The 22,255-nt window shown below is 40.3% G+C and overlaps 1 protein-coding gene across 1 annotated transcript; it reads left to right on the top strand.

Moving 5' to 3' along the window:
- The first annotated feature begins 9,730 nt into the window (after nt 1-9,730).
- LOC145093594 (transcription factor MYB93-like) lies at nt 9,731-11,578 on the top strand. The gene is made up of 3 exons (XM_079031783.1): nt 9,731-10,112; nt 10,182-10,311; nt 10,423-11,578. Exons 1-3 carry the CDS (start codon nt 9,983-9,985, stop codon nt 11,129-11,131), a joined length of 969 nt encoding a protein of 322 aa, XP_078887909.1. The 5' UTR covers nt 9,731-9,982; the 3' UTR covers nt 11,132-11,578.
- The last annotated feature ends 10,677 nt before the right edge of the window (nt 11,579-22,255 follow it).

Below are 22,255 nucleotides of genomic sequence, written 5' to 3'. Positions count from 1 at the left end.
CCGGGGAAGGCCAATGTGGTGGTTGATGCTCTAAGCCGCAAGGCTGCCCCGATTAGAGACTTTTTCCTTCGGATGACAATAGTGACTCCACTGTTAGAGTAGACCCGAGAGGCCCAACAGGAGGCTATGAAGGAGGAACATCGGAAGAGTGAGCGTATAGTAGGGCAGGTTTCCTCCTTCGACTATGACAGCCATGAGTTATTAACTTTGCGCCGTAGGGTGTGGGTTCCATATCATGGAGGTGTGAGCTAGGTGCTGATGGAGGAGGCACACAACTCTAGGTTTTCTATTCATCCCGGGGAGACGAAGATGTACAGAGATCTTCGTCCTGATTACCGGTGGCCCTGTATGAAGCAGGATGTAGCTTGGTACGCCGAGAGATGCCTGACATGTAGAAAGGTCAAGGCCGAGCACCAGAGGCCTCATGGCAAGACACAGCCATTGGATATCCCTATGTGGAAATGGAAAGATATTACCATGGATTTCATCACAAAGCTTCCCAAGACCGCACGAGGGGTGGATTCGATTTGGGTCATCGTGGATCGATTGACCAAGAGTGCTCATTTCATCCCGACCCAGGAGAGTATCTTGGACGAGAAGTTGGCCAATATCTACATTTGAGAGGTAGTAGCTCGACACGGAGTGCCAGTCTCCATGATTTCAGACAGAGACATGCGGTTCACTTCCAGATTCTAGAAGAAGTTTCACGACGAGCTAGGTACTCGTCTGCACTTCAGTACTACTTTTCACCCGTAGACGGATGGTCAGAGTGAGCGAACCATCCAGAACTTGGAGGATATGCTCCGGGCGTGTGTCGTGGATTTCAGTGGTAGCTGGGATACCTATCTTCCGTTGGTCAAGTTCTCTTACAACAACAACTACCATGCGAGTATCGATCATCCTCCCTTCGAGTTGTTGTACGGGAGGAAGTGCAGAACCCCGATATGCTGGGGTGAGGTTAGACAGAGGGTCATGGGGAGTACCGAACTGGTACTCAAGACGACAGAGAGGATCCAACATGTTTGGAGTAGGCTCCAGACTGCTCAGAGTCAGCAGAAAAGTTATGTCGACAAGCGCCATTCGGACTTGGAATTCCAGGTCGGGGATATGGATCTTCTGAAAGTCTCACCTTGGAAAGGTGTCATTCGGTTCAGGAAGCGGGGCAAGTTGGGCCCTAGATACATTGGTCCTTTCAGAGTTGCAGCCCGGGTGGGCAAGGTGGCATATAGGCTGGATATGCCAACCGAGCTTAGCCAGATTCACAGTACTTTCCACGTCTCCCAGATGTGGAAGTGCCTGGTAGACGACTCTACGGTGGTGCCTATGGAGGATATTCAGGTGGATGACAGCTTGAACTACATCGAGCGATCGATAGCCATTCTAGATAGGAAGATGAAGGCATTGAGGAACAAGGAGGTAGATCTGGTGAAGGTAAAGTGGCAGCACCGCAAGGGCTCGGAATGGACTTGGGAGCTGGAGGATGATATGAAAGAGAACTACCCCAAGTTATTTTCAGTAGGAGCAACGGACTTCGAGGAAGAAGTATAATTCAAGTGGGGGAGAATTATAACATCCAGGAATTTCCAGGTATTTAATATTGTTATCCTAATTAAATTGTAGAATTGTTTGGTTTGGGCTTGACCTTTGGTGTCACACCCCCAAACCAGAACGGCGGAAATGTTCGAGGGCGGATGACATCATTGTACAGTATCACAACAAATGTAAAATAGTAAAACAAGCAACCACATCCATCACATTAATATTAAAGTGTTTATATTGTGTTCAAATCACACATGATAGACTCCAAAAGTAAATAACAAAAACAAAGACTTAACGCTACTATGCTCTGTCTTCACAAAATCTACGCATGTACCTGTCTACTGTTTATCCTGAGAATACAAGCGATTTTGAAAGTGTATCAACATTTAAGTTGGTGAGTTCATAAGCATTTTTGTGTTCAAAAGGTACATTCTTTATTCTTTGAAAGTGTTACGGTGTTTCTCTAGAAAATCCTATATTTTCTTATTAGTTGGATGGGATGTAGTCTTAGTACCTTAAGACAAAAATTGTATAAGTTCTTCTATTTAAAGAATGATGCTTTGAAATAAATAATCTCATTTGTTTCCAGAAAGTTAAATTGTAAATTGTTTACCTGTAAAATGATGATGTTTATCCCGGAAAATCCTATATTTTCCATGAGTTGAGTTGTAGTCTAATATGAAACAAGATCGAAAAGTGTAAGTAAATATGTCATAATTAGCTTGAATAACTTATAGTTTTATTATGAAATAAAACTAGTTGAAAATGTGTTTACTCTAGATTCTGAATGTGATAATAATACCTTATTAGGATTACTTAATACAAATGAGTTATATAAAAAAAATAACCATAAAGATTCTACTCCTTAAGTTTATTTGAGAAGCATATTACTACGTGCATGATTCATTGTTTCCATGTGCGAGTTCTTATAACCATACTAGACGTCAGTACCGATGTTGACATTTGTCACCCCGGGGACTGTAGCTAATAATTAGGTTGCAAAATTGTCAGTTCTGTATAGATATATACACAAATATCAAGCTCTCCCTACGGGAGACTCTGGTTATAAGTGAGGACTTTCGTTGGGTACTACGCAAAGCCATTGTCTCGCAAAATGTAATACTAACAACGAGTTCACGAGTAATACAGTGAAAAATCTTTTAGTAAATAAAAATACTAATCTTTATTTATACCTATTTACGATAAAAGAGTGGATTGACTCATAAATTATACTTAATATAATTTATATGCTTGTTTTCATATCGTTTTTCTTTCTTAGTAAAATAACCTAAAATTTCCATAAACTATACCTATCATAGTTTATATGCATGTTATTTATGAAATAAAGCTTCGTTGTTAACAACTTTAAAAGTTTACAAGTTTGATAATAACGTTTATTTTGCGTAATCGGTATTTTCGTGAAATAAATACATAAAGTGTAAGAAAAACTTGATCAACAGCTTGTATTTTAAACACAAGATTTCTTGTATTATACTTGTATTCTCCCCCCTTAAAACTTGAAGAAAATATGAAAATGTAGGGGTATGAACTCACTTGATAACTGGTGATTTGGACAACATTTCGTTTCTAGGAATGAGCTTTCTTGACGTAATTGCAAGTTTCTGGTGAAAACCGGGCTTTACTCGGGCATCACTTCAAGTGGAAAGAGGTTAGCTTCTCGGGAGCTTCGGGGCTTTGGGGTTTCGTCAGAGCTTGGATACGTAACTGGGGCGTCAGGGTAGTCTCGAGGGGCTCGGAAGTGAGAAAGTATAAGAGGAGGTTGGAAAATTGGCCCTAAAACCGGAGGCTTCACATATTATTTATAGGTTGGACTATACTCTACAACTTTTGTTTAGACTCCGTTGGCTAATTTTGACTTTATTTTTAATATTATATTTTTAACAAAATGGGACAAGAAAAATCCTTTAAAAATTCATAACTTCTTCATCCGACGTCCGTTTTCGTCTGTCTTTTTATCGTTGTACTACCATTAACGAGACCTTCAATCCTCGTTTAGGTTGCGTCGGCTAAAAATCACTCGATCTTTATTTCGAGTTTTTAGCTGTCTACCGCTAAACCGAAACTTAGAAAAATCATAACTTCCTCATACGAAGTCAGATTTGGACGTTCTTTTTATGTATATTTATGGTTTAACGTATTCTATGACTTTCATTTAGATTGTTAAGGCTAAAAGGTATTTTATTGAAAACTCGCTTATTACGCTAAACAACGGTTTGCCGGTTTTGTCGCGGATTTTCGATTGGTCATAACTTCTTCGTTATAACTCGGATTTTAGTGTTGTTTATATTATTGGAAACCTTATTACGATCTCTACTACTGCATTCATCCCAATCATGGTTATTGAACAATTTATTTTTGACCTAAATTTAACTGGTGTTACATTATATTGACTTGAAATATCAGGTTGTTACATTTGGGCCCTTACAAGTGGGCTGAGGACACATCGTACGCGGGGCGTACAGTGCCATGTACGCTCAACGTACTCATAAGAATGGACCATGGAAGCCATGCACGTACGCCCAACGTTCCAGGACTATGCACATCGTACGTGTGCAGATCCTTAAACCCTAAAAAATTAGGGTTTACTCCATATATAAAGAACATTACCCCTGTTTTCTTAGCCTATCTTCACCCATAGACAGCCACCACAAAAACCCTAGCTTATATTTGTGTGCCTTTGTGATTTGGAAGCCATTTGAGAGTGTTTGTGTGTTGTGTTAGTGAGAAGGGAAGAAATGAGCTTGAAGAAGAAGCAAGGATCCACCAAGAGCTTATACATCCAGGAGTTTGGCATCACTTATGACTCTTTTGAGGTATCAAGTTCCACACTTGACTATTGTATGCTTAGATTTGTTTATGGGGGTGTTTAAGGGAACTTTTAGACTCCATTATTGAGGATTCTTGGGTATTGTTAGTTTCAGAGCATAAGAGCTGTCCTTTTGGACTCTTAGAAGCACATATGGTCATAAAAATTGGACCTTGATGGTTAAGCCACGACCATGCAAGTGCTAGTTGGTCTTAAAGCTTGTTAAAAGGACCAAAATAATGTTTTGACCCCAACCATGCATGTAAGCACATCAAGTTTGTGACTTTATGATTTAGGAGGTCTTAAAGGACTTGGATCTACAGTTTGGACGAAAGGACTTACTGGGTTAAGTCATAAATAAAGTCCCAAGGAAGCTGGCCAGTATGCTGGGGGTACTCCCTGATACGCCGCGTGTACTGGGTCAACTCCCTGTTTTGGTCAAGGCCAGCATACGCTGGGCGTACGTGCCAGGTACGCCGCGCGTACGCATGCTGAGTGGATATATTGGGTTTTTAGGTCTTAAGAGACTAGACCTGGGCTACTGGTCCACGTGGCCCACTATGTAGCATAATTTTGGACTTAGGAAGCTAGAACTAGAGTATTGGGCCTTTTGGGCCATGATTGGACCCTTTGGAATTATTATATTTGGACTTGGAACTTTTGGACTTGTAATGGGCCCATTTGGGGGATAAGGCCCAATTTAGAAATTGGGTAATTAGTGGGCCCTTAGGGAGTCTTTGGTGGGCCATAGGAGTGCTAGGCTTAATAAGCTAGAATTGGGTCTTATGAATGTTCCCATTGGACCAAGGGGTAAAATGGTCATTTTAACCTAAGTAGTGTTATAGACTCTAATTGAGTGTTAATGTGATTATGATAGCCAGGAGTCATCGGAGCAGCTGTTAGAGACTACTTTCTGCGAGATTCGACACGCAGTTTTACAAGGTGAGTTACCTTCCAGTAGAAGTGGGTCTAAGGCCACAATGTCGACCCACTAATAGGAGCTTGTAGTTAGATGATTGTCTGTGTGATAATTGTCTGGTATGCTATTGTCTTTTATGCTCTACGTGACAGTATGTTATGATTCTATGTGGTAGTAGTAGGGAGTGAAATAGTCCCTGATATCCGGTTGAAATAGACTGAAGGGGAGGCCAACACCTAGATATGCTAGACAGTTATCCAATTGAAATAGACCGAAGGGGAGGCCAACACCCAGATATGCTAGACAGTTATTTGGTTGAAATAGACCGAAGGGGAGGCCGACATCCAGATATGCCTGGCTTAATATGTTATTGTATGATATGTGGTATGATGGGGGAACTCACTAAGCTTTGTGCTTACAGTTTTCCAGTTGTGTTTCAGGTACCTCTTCAGCTAAGGGAAAGGAGCCGACACGGTAGCAATGCATCACATACACACGATTTCCGCACTATGATGTTCTTGGGATTGTACTCTGACACTATTATTACTCCACGACGTGTTTATGACATTTGATTTATGGGATGTTATAATATTGATGATGTTATTCAGTAAACAATTTTATAAACTACTTAATTAAAAATGAAAATTTTGATCTAGAAAATCTGGATGTTACAATTGTGTTAGTTAATTTACAAAACAACCCTTCCATCTATTTTACAATATTTAAAATGACCCCTTTCGATTTATATCATTACAAAATCCATCCCTTTAGTTTAAAATATTATGAAACGGTCCCGGTGGGTTGTTTAGCTCAAAAAGGCGTCAAGATGCGGTTTCTCACATAAAGCTCCACCAAAACGAACCTAGATTGAGATCACACATTGAATATAATTAATTAATCAATTTAAACCTATCATGGATATATAATTATCTTTTAATTAAATTTGTTATTAAATGCATAAGGATAATTCAATTTCATTAATCTTATAATTAATTATTATCTAATCAAGATTGTCCTAAAAATTAGGATTTTATTTTAATTATCTAAGATATGCAAAATATTAGATTTTGGCAGAAATCAAATTATATAATTACCAAAAAAGTAACAACAAAAATCGGATTAGGCAGAAAATCCCAAAATTTTGGTTTTGAGTTGAACTTCATCATGACAGAGGCTCTGTCACGTCGAGAGAACATACTTTCGAAAATTTTATTTTGTTTGGTTCATTTTATGTACAAACAATGTTAGACACATCAAGACTATGATACCACTGATGAGTTTTATAGGTTACAAAAACTATGTGCTTGTGAAATTTCGCTTAACACTTAAGGGTATATGCAACCTAATGAATCTATTTCTTTAACACTTTGAATGTAACATACAATGAACAATAAAACTAACATGAACCCTAATGTGATCAAAACACAAAGTTAGGGTTATATACATCTGATTTGTTGTTGTAAACAAATCACTTAAATCCCTTGTAGTTTTTGGTATTGGAAAGCTTAGTACCAAAATGATGATGCCTCTAATGGCTCACACATAAGACGAGAAACCCTAGAACGAATATGGGAGAAGAGATATGAGAGAATTTTCATTCATATGCTTATAAGTAATGTCATGAACCAAATTTACAAGCCAATGGTTCCTATTTATAGCTTAGGTAGCGTATATGCAAAACATGATTTAAATTGATTAAATAATAAACTTAATCCTAGTTCAAATTATTTCTTTTTATGTAACCATGTGTTTTCCAAAAATCCTAGAAGAGCTACTAAAATCGTACATGCTTGGATGGTTCTAAATTGGTCTCTTTTATTTAACTATTGAATAATTACAATTCACTCTTTGCACATTTGATTAATTACAATTAATCATGAATTAATTTCTGATTAATTCTGATTAATAATTAATCAAATCTAGTTGATTTCATATTAATTTATTAATCATATAAATTAACAAATTAATTATTTAACAGTTGATCTCATATTAATTTATTAATCACATAATAAATTAATAAATCAATTATCTATTTCAAATTAATATATTAATCACATAATATATTAATAAACCATCTTCCTATAATTTCCAATTAGTTTATTAATCATATAATAATCTAATAAATTATACTTCTCTCTCCTAATATCATTTCTAACTATTTCTGGTTATGAGAGCAACCCCTAAAGGACTTTGCTTCTAATTACAAGAGCATACCAATTTAGTTATAAGCTTAGACACCTTAATCCAACACATACATGTTTGGAAATACTTTTGTGTGTTCCGCAATACCAAATTTTGATATATAATAGCCCAAGACACTAACTAAATTAATTTTGAGTTGATCCTAACACTACATTAGTTCAACTACAACATTGTCCGAAATGTGTTCTTCATGTTCCATATCTGTTCTTCATGTTCTGAATTTACCGATCTCTCACATGGATAATCTTAAAATTAAACAACTACACGTATAGGAATGAAAACTTACACGTAAAACTTTCAGATCATCGGAATTGCATGACATATCTTCGTTAAGTCTTTAGTCCAAAATGTGTAGAAGGAGTCGGAATGAGTTTGTTTGTGTAAAAGGAGTCGGAATGAGTTTGTTGTTTGTGATCTAGAATGTATTAGAATAAAATCTGGAATTAGGTTTTGTAGATTGTGTTTCGGAACATGTCGGACCAGAATGAATATTCTGGAATGTGTTAAATAGGTCTGTCTGGATCCACATAGTACGAAATGGTCTTAGAAAGTGTCTATTCCTTAGAAGATGGTTATTTTACCAAAAAAATTAAAAAAAGTTCAAATTGGTTGTTTTTTTTTTTTAAACCAATATAAAAGTAGTTAGTTTCCTTAATTTTCCTTAAAAAGTGTTTATGATCCTTTCTAATAAATAAAAGTTTTTTTGCCACTTGTCAATCTTTCATAAGTTTTGACAATTGTTATTTTATGGTATTTTTGAAAATAAAAAATATTATTTACTTGTCAATTTTTGATTTGTTTCAATTTTTAAAATTAAAGTCATAATTTATATATGTAAAGTATTAAATATAATATATATGAAATTAAATTGCAATGAATATGTTTCTTTGTTTCTTATTTTAAAGTTTTACATTAAAAAAAATTTACTGCTTATATTTTAACGTGTAATTTTTTTTTAAATTAATCCGTAAAATATTTGGGTATCAACTAGTAGTAAGATAAAAAAAAAACGAAAGGAAGGATGTTACTTATTAATCACAAGTCTTGTTTAAAGAGATGTTAGCAACGATTTCCGAGTTTTCTGCTAAGATATAGTATATAATTTAATACTTTTTGAAAAATATTTATCGATTCATAGTCCTTCACAATTTAATCACCACTTGCTTTTTTTTTAATAGTTAAGATACCATGACAAAGATATGTATTATTTTATTTTATTTTGTTTTTTGATAATTTTAGTTATAGTGTCTGCGATACATGCCACGGGCCCACCTCCTTCAGCAACATCTCCTGCGAGATACATTGATGAACAACGTTTCTGGCAAAATAACTCACTCGCCTACCTCATTAAACTTAGTGTCCTCTCATCTCTATGAAACCGTCATCTACAATCATTTTTATTATGTCTTGCGGACGCCACCTTCTTTATTATGTCCCGATTTGTAGCATAAAATACTTAATTTCTGGTGGTATCCTGGCCAAGCTTGACCGCTTGATCCATTTGTCTACTTTCGTTTAGAGGAAACCCATTTTTAGGTTCGGTTTAATTTATGAATTTATCAAATCTACGTGGCTTCAATTTTCTATTGCGTACTTAAGTCTAATAATGGCATTTTCCAGAAAAACGACGTGGAGAGGGACAGTCGTTAGAGAAGAATAGTATATTGTTTGACCGTATCTCAAACAACATGTTTGGTTGTATCGCTACTCCTCCCAACTGCCCGCTCGCATGGTCCGTTCAAAGGCTGACATCTTAAGATTTCATCATTTTGCTCCATGAAGTGCCATCGAATGTGGTAAAGGTGACCGGAGAGGTGGCGATACCGGTGTTGCACTTGAAGATTCTGGATCTGCAGTTGCCTGTGGATCTTAAATCGTACCGATCGAGTCCCAACAAAATCATCGTTTATATATTGCCTCTTCCGAGTTCCGAGGTATTCCTATCGTAGGTGTGGTTTGTCAATGCAAGGGATGAGAATCGGAGGGATGTTTGATCCAGTTTAACGGAAAAAATGGTCAATTATCCGTGATCGGAGACCATAAGAATTGGAGGAGAGAACAGAGAATAGATGTCTATTTACTGGCTTTAAAAAAGAAAATAATATCTATAATTATTTTACTATTTTTTTTGTAAATATTTTTCAACCCACTATAGATTGGTAAATAGATTTTCCAGGTACTATGATTTGGTAAAAAAAAAAAACCCGAAGGAGTGTATAACACGCACTGGTCAAAAGAAGGAAACCAGAAATTTCGAATTTGTGGACCCAAATTTGATGGGAAAAAAACATATGCCAATAATCCATGCATATGACGAAACTGATTCCTCTGACCATCAACAAGTTGCCACCTGCTCTTCTTGCTGACGATTTCATTACTACAATAAGTACAATCAACACCCCCGTTGATGTTCGAAACAGCAAATCTTTCAACGGTGGTTTCATATGTATATATGTACGTACATATATTTGATCTTTCATTTGCCTACATAAGATATGGGAAGACCACCTTGTGATGAGTCTGGTCTCAAAAAAGGTCCATGGACACCTGAAGAAGATGAAAAACTCGTTAACCACATCCAGAAACATGGTCATAGTAGCTGGAGAGCCCTTCCTAGACTTGCAGGTATGTACACATTTCCGTACTTTTCTAATTAATATCATTTCAATATGTTTGGTGTGTTTAATTTTCCAGGTCTCAATCGTTGTGGGAAGAGTTGTAGATTGCGGTGGACCAACTACTTGAGACCTGATATTAAGAGAGGGAAGTTCTCCCATGAAGAAGAGCAAACGATTCTTCATCTCCACTCAATGCTAGGGAATAAGTAAATACTAACATGCTCTCTTTCGAAATTTTAACAAATTAATTAATAGTAGTACTACTCTTGATTCTTGAACAAGCTAGTCATGTGATTGTGTTCTAATTACTTGTATAGGTGGTCGGCTATTGCTACTCGCTTATCAGGAAGAACAGATAACGAGATTAAGAACTATTGGAACACACATTTGAAAAAAAAGTTGATTCAGATGGGTATTGACCCAATGACGCATCGTCCATGCACAGATATCTTTGCAAGCCTCCCTCAGCTCATGGCCTTGGCCAATCTGAAGGAACTTGTCGAACACCATTCCTCCATCTCTTGGCCTTCGAATTCATCTTCCTTGGAACAACAACTCTCCATGATTGCCAAATTACAAACCGAACAAGCTGTTCATCAAATTGCCAAGATTCAGTACTTGAACAATCTCCTTCAATGTACCCCACCACTTCCCCTGCACACTGGCCTTATAAGTCATCCACCCAACATGGAAGATCTAAACTACCTCGGTCTTTATAATGGGCCGTCTTCTTCAGTTGGAATCTCAAATTTCGATGATGACCTTAATCTACCATTCTCTCACTTGCCGAACTTGCAGCCACCAGAAAATATTGTTCACTCTTGTTCCGACGATGCGTGGGTATCAAGCCGTTGTTCTTCACCGGCGGCTGTAGTTGTCCCTGTGGCTCCACCTGTCACCTCCATGACCAATAGTACTAGTGATGATGCATGTAGTTCTCCTACTACATCCCGTTGTGGAAAAGCTCCACCGCAGTTTTGGCCTGACCTCCTCCTTGAAGACCCTTTATTTCATGATATACTCTAAGAATATTTATTTAGAGAGAATGTATATATATTTAATTTGGTGTGTACCATGCATGCATCTGTGCATGTTTATCAGTTCCTGATTGGGTGGCTTGTAATTTAGAGCTTCATACTAATTTTCCTTGAATGTATTTTCATATGGCGCCGATCATATATTCAAGGAAAAGGGCTCATTTTCAGGTGTCGGCATTACGTACCTTCCTTTGCTTCGTATACATTAATTCTGGTTTACCTCTCGATGGTGGGTGTGGGACCCGTTGTTGGAGATGCCCAAGGGTGACTCATAATCCCCTTTTTTTTACAGTTAGTTTTTGTCAGGATCGAAGATGTGTTAATTAGGTATATTCTATGTAGTCTGTGAGACGCCTCATGGGGCTGCTTCTTGTGTATATGTATATAAGCTATCGTATGAATGAAATCAGTATACTTGCTACTACTTTGATGAATATTTTTGGTTCCAGCTGTTTTTTGTATTGGATAATTTTAAGTTTTCACTCAACTTGGGTAATTACTTGGATTCGTAGTTTTCTTCTTTAATTCAATATCAATCTAGAAGAAATGAAGAGTATGATGCGGAACAAAATGAACATCGTTTAAGTCACGTGATAGTGGAAAAATGAGAAACAGATGAAGAAATACATCAATTTCAAACGATATATGGTAACTTTAAGTCCGCATGGACTCACCAAGTCAAGGTGTATTTATATGTGAAACAACTATGAAAAAAAAACCTTGAAATTAATGGAAAAAATATTAGAATCATAGGGGAGGATGAAGCCAGGATACGTACTGCCAGCAGAATCACAAACCAACAACTTCCAAAGATTTTTTGTTTCTCTAATATATTAGTTGCGTGTTCCAGTATGTTTTATAGGTAATAATGATAATTATTGTTAATCATTAATATCATACAAAGAAAGCAAACCAATTAAAACATTATGATGTAAAAGAAGAGAGTTGACTAAAAACATTAATGTCAAAGGACTGATGAGAGACGGGACGGAGGGACCCAAGTAGTTAGGAAACATAAGGTTTAAGAATTCAGAAATTTCCTAACTTGCCAACAACTACAAAAGGCAATAGCAATTGATAGCTACCACTTCTCCTAACCCCTACCCCAATTTATAGGTTTTCAATACTATCACTGTCCCAAAATGATTGACAATGTATAAACCAACTAAAACCATCTAAAATGATTGACAATGTATAAACCAACTAAAACCGGTCTCTTCTAAGATTGGTGGGCACATCTTACCACTGTTTTAATTTGTAAGATTGTGGGCATATCTTATCAGAGTTTTAATTTTTAACTGTCATTTTTATTTTTTGTAAAATTGGTGGGTGGCATATTACTTTTACAACATTTACCTAGTACATATTTTTATGCACAAAATACTACATTTCAAGGATATACCGTGGAATGAAACCATAACGTGTGGCATGCTTACCATGATGGAACATGGCGGATCGGTGTGGTGCTTACCGCAAACTCCAGTGTCACATCACATACTGTGGCCAGGGCGGTCCAAGCCAATCTGAGGTCCGGGGCAAAATACAAAAGGATATGGAAAAAAAAGTGTCTAAAAGAATATTAACTAAAAAAATTAATAAGAAAACAGAAAATTGAAAAGATTTGATGGTAAAGATGTTGGACTTGGATAAAATGATAATTGTAAGCCACAAAAAGAAACATTTAAAAAAAAAATACAAAAGATAAGTAATGTTTTTACAACAAAATTTATCTTTTTTTACCAATTTAGTTGAAGACATAACATGTCTTTAGTTCAAAAAAACATTGAGTCAAGTGCACCTACTCTTAAAATACCAAAGAGAATTATAAAAAACTATCACCAAGGGCAAAATGGTAAGGACACCAACCAAATAGAATTAGGTCAGCCACCTCAACACTAGGAAATGAATTTTATGCAGGTAACTTAACATTTCAGCACATCAACAACAACGTATTAGGCCCAGCTTACCTCTTTGAACAACATCAGAGGTCAAATGGTCAATGGTAGGTAAAATACATTAGACTCCATGAAGTAACATTGTAAATGCAATTAAAGATCCACAATTGCTTTAACTTTACACAAGATATCCAGGAAACACACAACAAGAATGAATAATCTCCAAGGGCAAAATGGTCCAGACCGGAACAAAAATATAAAAAACCTCCAAAGTATGCTTGATAGGAAGGAGCTTTGTATGAGGCATTAAAATGTTGCATCAACACTAATGTAATTGAGTTAGAAGCCAAAAAATTCCCGAGTACTTTAATAAACCATCGGCTACCAATAAGGTTCATTTGTATAGCATCTTGACCCGAACCGAACAAAACATGTAGGAAGAAACGAAGACCATCTATGTAGGTAAGTAGGAATCAGAAACCAAACTGAATCAGAATTAAAGAACTTGTAGATTGATTTATCAACCAAAAACTCCAACTCGGATCAAGTAATAATGGATCTGTATGTATTAAAAAACATCACAGGAAAAGAAACAAACAAATAGAGAAACAAGATGACAAATTTTTGTTTTTTTTTTCTTACATAATTATGAAACAAGGAAGATGTCATGATGAATTATTCACTTCTAGAAACTGTTGTGAAGCATGTATAACGAGGGGACTTCATCAGACATTCGTGATTGCTTCTTGAGAAATGAAGTGTCATTTGTTGGAAAGCCACACTAAAAAAAACATAATTATTAAAAAAATGACAAATGCAAGAATCGAACACACACCTCTACCATGCAAATTTATGTGCATAACCATCTTAACTCACAGTGACTTTGTTTCCTTGCTTCATATTATATTTTATATTATCCAAAACTATATATACACACACCGATCGTTACTCATAGGGCCCCCCGATTTTGGTGAGGCCCGGAACGGTCCCCCAGCTTGTCCATGCTCTAGGGCCGGCCCTGACTGTGGTGTGTGGTATAAGATGCACCGAGGGGTCTAACACATGACTATAATTATAACTATAATTAGGTGTTAAAAAAAGCCAAATCTAAAAAGTCAAAGTGAAATTATCCGAAATTTCAGGTATCTGAAATTTCGAATATTCGAATTTTTGGAAATCGGCAATTCGGATAATCCGATTTTTTTGTATTTAGATTTGGATTGTCGTTCCATAAATTTTCGAGTATCCGATATAAAAAAATATGTATTTTTTTTTATTTTTTTTAATATGTTTTTTTTTTAATTTCAAAATTAATGTGACACTACTACAAAAAAGAGCATTACCGAAGGCCAAAATCGTCGGTAATCCATCGCTATTAGGCATTATTGATGGATTTGCAATAGACCAAAATCTATCGGTATATTCTTGTGGCTAATTGTTTGCAACAGATTTCCGACGACTGCGACAAATTTTAACGATAGATTTTTCCGTCGGTAATTAGTAATCGATCATCGACAAATTTTTTTTTTCAACGGATTACCGACAGAATGTGTCCGTAACAGATTACCGACCGAATAACTCATTAACGGATTACCGACAAATCTCAAAATAACTCACTAATGGATTACCAATAGATTTTCTATGACAGATAACGGATTTTGGCATTATAAAGAAATTCATGAAAAAATTAAAAATAATTACATATTCAGCACAAAAAAAGTCTTAAAACATACATCAAATCAATATTTTAAAACCAACAAATATAAAAGTAAAAACCAAAAGACCATTTTTGCCATGTCTTGAAAGCAATCAATCATAATATTTGTTGAGATGGTTTTCTTTATAAAAGTTAACTAGACTAAATACAATTTGAACCCAAATATTTGCAATGAACATGAACAACAAAATACACCTGATAAATCTATAATACTCTAAGAGATCTTGAACATAAATCAAGATTTTTTCAAACAAACATCATTACCTCATATTTGATGCAGCACTTGAAGTTGTTGCAACCACCATATTTCTTCTTTTATTGATCTTCAATCTTGGTGACCTTGGTTTTGTCACTCCTTTTGATGACCTATTCACAATATATATAAACATAACAAAAATGTAACAAGCCAAAAATGCAGATAAAATTTTTCATTTAATAATTAGAAATTTCAACCTTATTTGTTTTTCCAAAATTCCATTACATAAACTCATTTTCCAAAAGATTAGAGTATCCAAAACAATAAGTGCGGAAATACTGGAGAGTGCATGTTGCGCCATCAAGTCGGGCCCTTGCCCTTAGAACCAGAAGTACCTAAAACACCCAACAAAACTGTAAGCTCACGCTTAGTGAGTTTCTCAAAATACACAAAACATATAACCATAGAATGTCATGCACATATATATTCATTGGTTTGCCATGGACTCCCTCTATGGTCTTCATCTGGAATGTCATGGGCTACCCCCATGGTCTTACATCCAAGGGTCATGGGCTCCCCCCATGGTCTTACCAAGTGTCATGGGCCCCCCATGGTTTTCACATAAGTCAATACATACCAAATAACAAAACCATTGCATATTCAACTACTGAAACCTCATATCAAGTAATGGGTCAATATTGGTGCCTTCGACCCATTGGTATAGTAAGAAGACACACCTCAATCTATTGAAAACAATAGTTGTTCGACTACCAGTCCAAAATCTCACACTGAACAAATATACTAATAACCCTAATTAGGATTATAACTCAACATAGTCAAAGAGCCCAGAATCCTAAGTCCAAGTCCCTCCATGATGGCCCAAAAATCTTTCCTTCACTAATAGGCCTAACATCAAAGTCCAATTCTATATTGGGCTGTAACACCGTAAATTTTCAAACAAAATTTTCATTTCAAAATATAATATTTTCATTCAAAACAAGGCATAAACATTTCAAGTGTCATGTCAAAATACAAATCATCTAAATCCCAAGATCACAAAACATCCTTCAGTGTGTACAGATCACGCCGACACCTTCCCACGGTCCTCGCTAGTACCTGAAACACATACATAACAACTGTAAGCATAAATGCTTAGTGAGTTCCCCAATATACAACTTACGCACATACGCCTTTCCAGGCCCTGACCTTCCGGTCCATGTGTCTCAGGGGACTTCCGTCCCTGCTGGGTAAACCTTCCGGTCCTACCCACGCCGACCTTCCGGTCCATAACACAACGCCTTCCGGCCCATAACGTAATCGCCTTCCGGCCCATAACATAATGCCTTCCGACCCGTAACATAATCGCCTTCCGGCCCATAACATACATAGCACATATAACAAATAACTTACCACATATAGCACATATATCACATATCATATCTGACCTTCCGGTCATACAGTCAAACCCTTCCGGGTACAGTATAGTGAGAAGACTCACCTCGTGAATATCGAAAGCTAGCAAATCCCGAAATCACTCGTGCTCGATCCGCCGAGCTACAATCTCCCTATAACATCATATATCTCTTATTAACACTTTTATCTTCTAAGTTTGACTATCCCTAAGAAGTCAGACATAGGTCAACTCTGGTCAACGGTCAACAGTCAACTTGACCGGACTCGGCGAGTGCTAGGGCGACTCGGCGAGTCTAGACGTCCTCACCAATTCTCTAAGATTCCCTTTCTACTCGTCGAGTATCCTCCTTGACTCAACGAGTTCCTCCTGGAAGAATCGCGGGGCCACCCCGACTCAACTCGCCGAGTCTGAAGAACAACTCGACGAGTCCCAGTTAATCTTCAAGCTACTCGCCGAGTCTGTTCATCGGACTCGGCGAGTCCATGCCATGCAACCGCTCAAACTGCTTTCTAAGGTCAGAACTGCTCCGACCATTCATAGGTCTGGCCTTCCTAGACTGATTCATCACGTAATGTCCTCATTTCGGTGCTCATAATACACCCCATGACTCATAATTTACATTTTGACCTAAGGCATAAGGATTCCAATCCAAAACCTCCATTGATTCCCGAAATGCTCAGGCATGGAACATTCTGGACCTCCAAAGGTCCCAATACAGGGTTCCAATCGTTTGGGGGACTAAGGTAACATTCAATCTAGCCACAAAAGGGTTCCATAAACCCTAAATCCAGATATACATCAACATAAGAGAATGCACTCGAAATATTACCTGAATAACGTGCTCTCTGTGTCCCCAAATCCTCAAAACGTGGCTTCTCTTGTTGTTCCCTTAACCAAGCCTCTTCTTCCTTGCAAAACAACACTTCCAAAATCAACAATGGTCTTCAACCTTGCTCCAGATGTTCACAATCGAAATAGGGTTTCTCTCAGAAGGCTAGGGTGAACAATGACGGCCATAAGGTCCCTCATATACGTCCCAAACCTGAACGGTTAGGGTTTTCGCTAAACAGCGCAGACTCGCCGAGTCCATATCTGGACTCGTCGAGTCCAGTCGCGAACCCGCGGCCAGATCCGCGATCCTACTTGGCGAGTCTAGGCTCCAACTCGCCGAGTCCCCTCTTAAAACACCCAAAAACATAATTATAACAATACCTGAAATTCCGGGCTGTTACAACTCTCCCCCACTAGGATTAGACTTCGCCCTCGAAGTCTCACTCTGAAAATAGCTCCGGATGCTGCTCCCGCATCTCACGCTCCGGCTCCCAAGTCATTTCTGATCCCTTCCGGTGTTGCCACTGAACCAACACTAGAGGTACCTCCTTGTTCCTCAAAACCTTGATCTTCCGATCCCTGATGGCCACTGGTCTCTCGGCATAATTCAGGCTCGCATCTACCTGAATATCCTCTAATGGAACCACTGCCGACTCATCGGCTATACACTTCCTCAGTTGCGACATATGAAAAGTGTCGTGGATCTGCCCCAACTCTGCTGGCAACTCCAAACGATAGGCTACCCGGCCTATCCTTGCAATCACACGAAATGGCCCAATATACCGGGGTCCCAACTTGCCCCTCTTCCTGAATCGAATCACTCCTTTCCAAGGAGAGACCTTCAGGAGAACGAAGTCGTCGACTTGAAACTCAAGCTCGGATCGGCGTCTGTCTGCATAACTCTTCTGTCGGCTCTGGGCGGTCAATAACCTCTGTCTAACCTGCTGAATCTGCTCTGTCGTCTGAAGCACGATCTTTGTACTGCCCATCACTCTCTGCCCCACCTCTCCCCAGCAAATGGGGGTTCGACACCTCCTACCATACAACAGCTCAAAGGGTGGCATACCAATGCTCGAATGATGGCTGTTGTTGTAGGAAAACTCTGCCAAGGGTAAATACGCATCCCAGCTACCCCCGAAATCTAACACACACGCTCGAAGCATGTCCTCCAGCGTCTGAATCGTTCGCTCACTCTGGCCGTCTGTCTGGGGATGGTATGCGGTACTAAAATGCAATTTAGTACCCAGCTCTTCATGGAATTTCTTCCAGAATCTGGAAGTGAAGCGCACATCACGGTCTGAAACAATCGAGATCGGCACCCCATGCCGAGATACCACTTCTCTCACATATATCTCCGCCAACTTCTCCGCTGAAGAACTCTCACTGATGGCAAGGAAGTGTGCACTCTTCGTCAACCTATCCACAATCACCCAAATGGCATCGACTCCTCTGGCAGTCCTCGGCAATTTGGTGATGAAATCCATAGTGATCTGTTCCCACTTCCACTCGGGAACCTCCAATGACTGCAACTTGCCATGCGGTCTCTGGTGCTCGGCCTTAACCCTACGGCAGGTCAAGCACCTCTCAACGAACCATGCGACGTCCCTCTTCATACAGGGCCACCAATACTCTTTCCTCAAATCCAAATACATCTTCGTAGCCCCGGGATGGATCGAGAATTTCGATCGATGAGCCTCTTCCATCAAAGTAATACGTGTACCACCCACGAACGGTACCCAGATCCGACCCTGAAACGTCATAAGCCCTCGTCCATCCGCAACGAAATCTGAAACCAAACCAACAACCCGCTCTTTCTTCTGCATCTCTGGTCGCATAGCCTCGGCCTGTGCCCCACGAATAGCATCCAATACTGGGGCTATCACAGTCAACCTCAAACATACATCTCGCAGTGGAGTGCTCTCCGCCCTGCGGCTCAATGCATCGGCTACCACATTAGCCTTGCCTGGGTGGTACAGGATCTCACAATCATAATCCTTGACCACATCCAACCACCTCCTCTGACACATATTTAGGTTGGGCTGATCCATCAAATACTTCAAGCTCTTATGGTCAGTGTATATCGTACATTGAACCCCATACAAGTAGTGACGCCAAATCTTGAGAGCGAACACTACTGCCCCCAACTCTAAATCATGCGTGGGATATCTCGCCTCATGAGGCTTCAGCTGCCTCGACGCATAAGCTATCACATGACCCCTCTGCATCAACACTGCACCCAGCCCCGAGATCGATGCATCGCAATATACCACAAAATCCTCCATCCATTCCGGGAGGGCTAATACCGGGGCTTCGCACAACCTTTGGCGAAGTGTCTCAAAGGAGGTCTTCGCACACCCTTCCGGGTCAATCTGGTGAGCGGCACTGCGATCTTAGAGAAATCCTTAATAAATCTCCGATAATACCCTGCCAACCCAAGGAAGCTCCTGATCTCAGAGGGTGACTTCGGCACCTCCCAACTCATCACCGCCTCCACCTTGGCCGGATCGACCAATATCCCTTCCTGATTAACAACATGTCCTAGGAATTGGACCTCCCGCAACCAGAAGTCACATTTGGAGAACTTTGCATAAAGCTTCTCCGACCTCAATACCTCAAGGACCTCTCTCAAATGCTCCTCATGCTGCTCTCTAGATCTCGAATACACTAGAATATCGTCGATAAATACAATCACTGACCGATCCAACATCGGCCTGCATACCCTGTTCATGAGATCCATGAACACAGCCGGGGCATTGGTGAGCCCGAAAGGCATCACCACAAACTCATAATGCCCATATCGCGTCCTAAACGCTGTCTTCTGGACGTCCTCATCCCGCACTCTCACCTGATGGTACCCTGACCTCAGATCGATCTTGGAAAACCAACATGCTCCCTGCAACTGATCGAATAAATCATCGATCCTCGGTAACGGGTAACGGTTCCTGACCGTCAACTTGTTCAACTCCCGGTAATCAATGCACATCCGGTGTGAACCATCCTTCTTCTTGACGAACAGAATAGGCGCTCCCCACGGCGAGCTGCTCGGCCGAATGAATCCCTTCCCCAGCAACTCCTGAAGCTGCGAGGACAACTCTTGCATCTCGGGAGGTGCAAGACGATAAGACACATTTGCAATGGGCGCGGCCCCCGGAACCAAATCGATACCAAACTCTACTTGCCTCACAGGAGGTACTCCCGGTAGTTCCTCGGGGAAAACATCTGGAAACTCACGCACCACTGGGACCTCCTCAACTGATCTCGGTCTCTCGGAAACCTCCCGCGTATCCATCACATACACCACAAAACCCTTACAGCCCTGCTGTAGACACTGCCTCGCCCTAGCGGCCGAACAAAAAGCTGATCCCGAACGGGTACCCTCGCCGTACACCGAAAGAACTCCCCCACTAGGGTATCGTATAGTCACCAACTGACGCTCACAGTCGATGACGGTGCCGAATCGGCTCAACCAGTCCATGCCCACAATGACACAGACATCACCCATCGCAATAGGAATCAGGTCAATCGGAAACTCAACCCCGAAGATCTCTAGCACGCATCCCCGGAGAACCTCCGTGGCACAAATCACTCTCTCGTCAGCTATAGAAACTCTCAGAGGCCGACTCAACGACTCACGACTAACGCTGATATGCTGACTAAAAGCTAAAGATACAAAGGACCTACTCGCACCCGAGTCAAATAACATTAAAGCAGGCACAGAGTTCACAAGGAAAGTACCTACGCATATCATAACATAAGCATAACATCTCGACATCAAAATAAATACATGAAATACAGCATACCTGCCACAACATCGGGCGCAGCGCGGACCTCCTCCGCAGTCAGCTGAAAGGCTCTCCCACGAGCCCTCGGGGCCTCGGCCTTCACCGGTCGAGTCGCAGTAGCTCTGGCAGTAGGTGCAGATCCCTGAAGAAGCTGAGGGCACTCGGCTTTCCGATGGCTTGTTTGGTTGCAATGAAAGCAAACCGTAAACCCCTTGGGGCACTCCCTAGCAATGTGCCCCTCCTTGCCACACTTGTAGCAAGCACCAGATCGACACGCCCCATCATGACCCTTGCCGCACTTTCCGCAAGTGCGGCCCTTCGGACCTCCCGTCCTCGAATCGGCAGACTTGGTCCGCTTGGCTGCCGGCTGAGACTAAGCCGGCCGCCGGTCCACCCGCTGAGACTCGGCCTCCTCCCTAGCCTGGGTCTCCAACTCAATCTCGCGCTTCCTGACATTCGCCTGAAGCTCAGCAAAGGTATGATAGGTGGAGTTTGACACAAACTCCCGGATATCCCTCCTCAAAACACCCAAGTACCGGCTCATCCGAGCCTGCTCTGTGGACACCAGCTCGGGGCAGAACATCGCCCTCTCATGAAACTTCCGCGTGATCACCGCAACCGAATTAGTACCCTGCTTGAGGGTCAAGAACTCCTGAACCAATCGTTCCCTCTCCACCGGGGGAACGTACTCGTCTCTGAACATAGAGGTAAACCCCTCCCATGTCACTGCTGAAATCTCTGCCAATGTGAAGTTCGCCGTCACGAACTTCCACCAATCCTTCGCTCCCAGACGGAGCTGGTTCAAGGCGAATCGTACCCTCAGATGCTCCGGACATGAACAAGTGTAGAAGCACCCCTCAATATCAGCGATCCACATCATCGCAACAATCGGATCCTGCGTCTCATCAAACTCAGGTGGCTTCGTGTTGTTGAACTCCCGAAACAGCAACGAGTCACCCCCATGTGGCCTGGCAGCGGCCACAGCTGCGGTAGCTGCAGCGGCTGCAGCCTCAGTCAATGCGGCGTACCGCTCCTCAAAAGTTTCCATCAAGGTGGTCTTAATAGACCCAAACATCTCCGGAATCTCAGCCCGGATCGCTGCAGCCACCTCCTCATGAATCATCTGATGAATCTCCTCGTCACTCACACCGCTCAAACTCGCTCCGTGGCGTGGTCTAACCATGATGTCTCTGAAATACAACATAAAACTATCAAAGACTCCATCGAGTATAATCGCACTCGATAACGCAACCCTACTCAGTCTCCGATATCCAGGGA

Source organism: Lactuca serriola, chromosome 3 (genome assembly GCF_051521515.1).
Source record: "Lactuca serriola cultivar US96UC23 chromosome 3, Lser_US96UC23_V15, whole genome shotgun sequence".
Classification (NCBI taxonomy): Eukaryota; Viridiplantae; Streptophyta; class Magnoliopsida; order Asterales; family Asteraceae; genus Lactuca; species Lactuca serriola.
The sequence above is the reverse complement of the archived record's forward strand: the minus strand, read 5'-3'. Positions and strand labels throughout refer to the sequence as shown.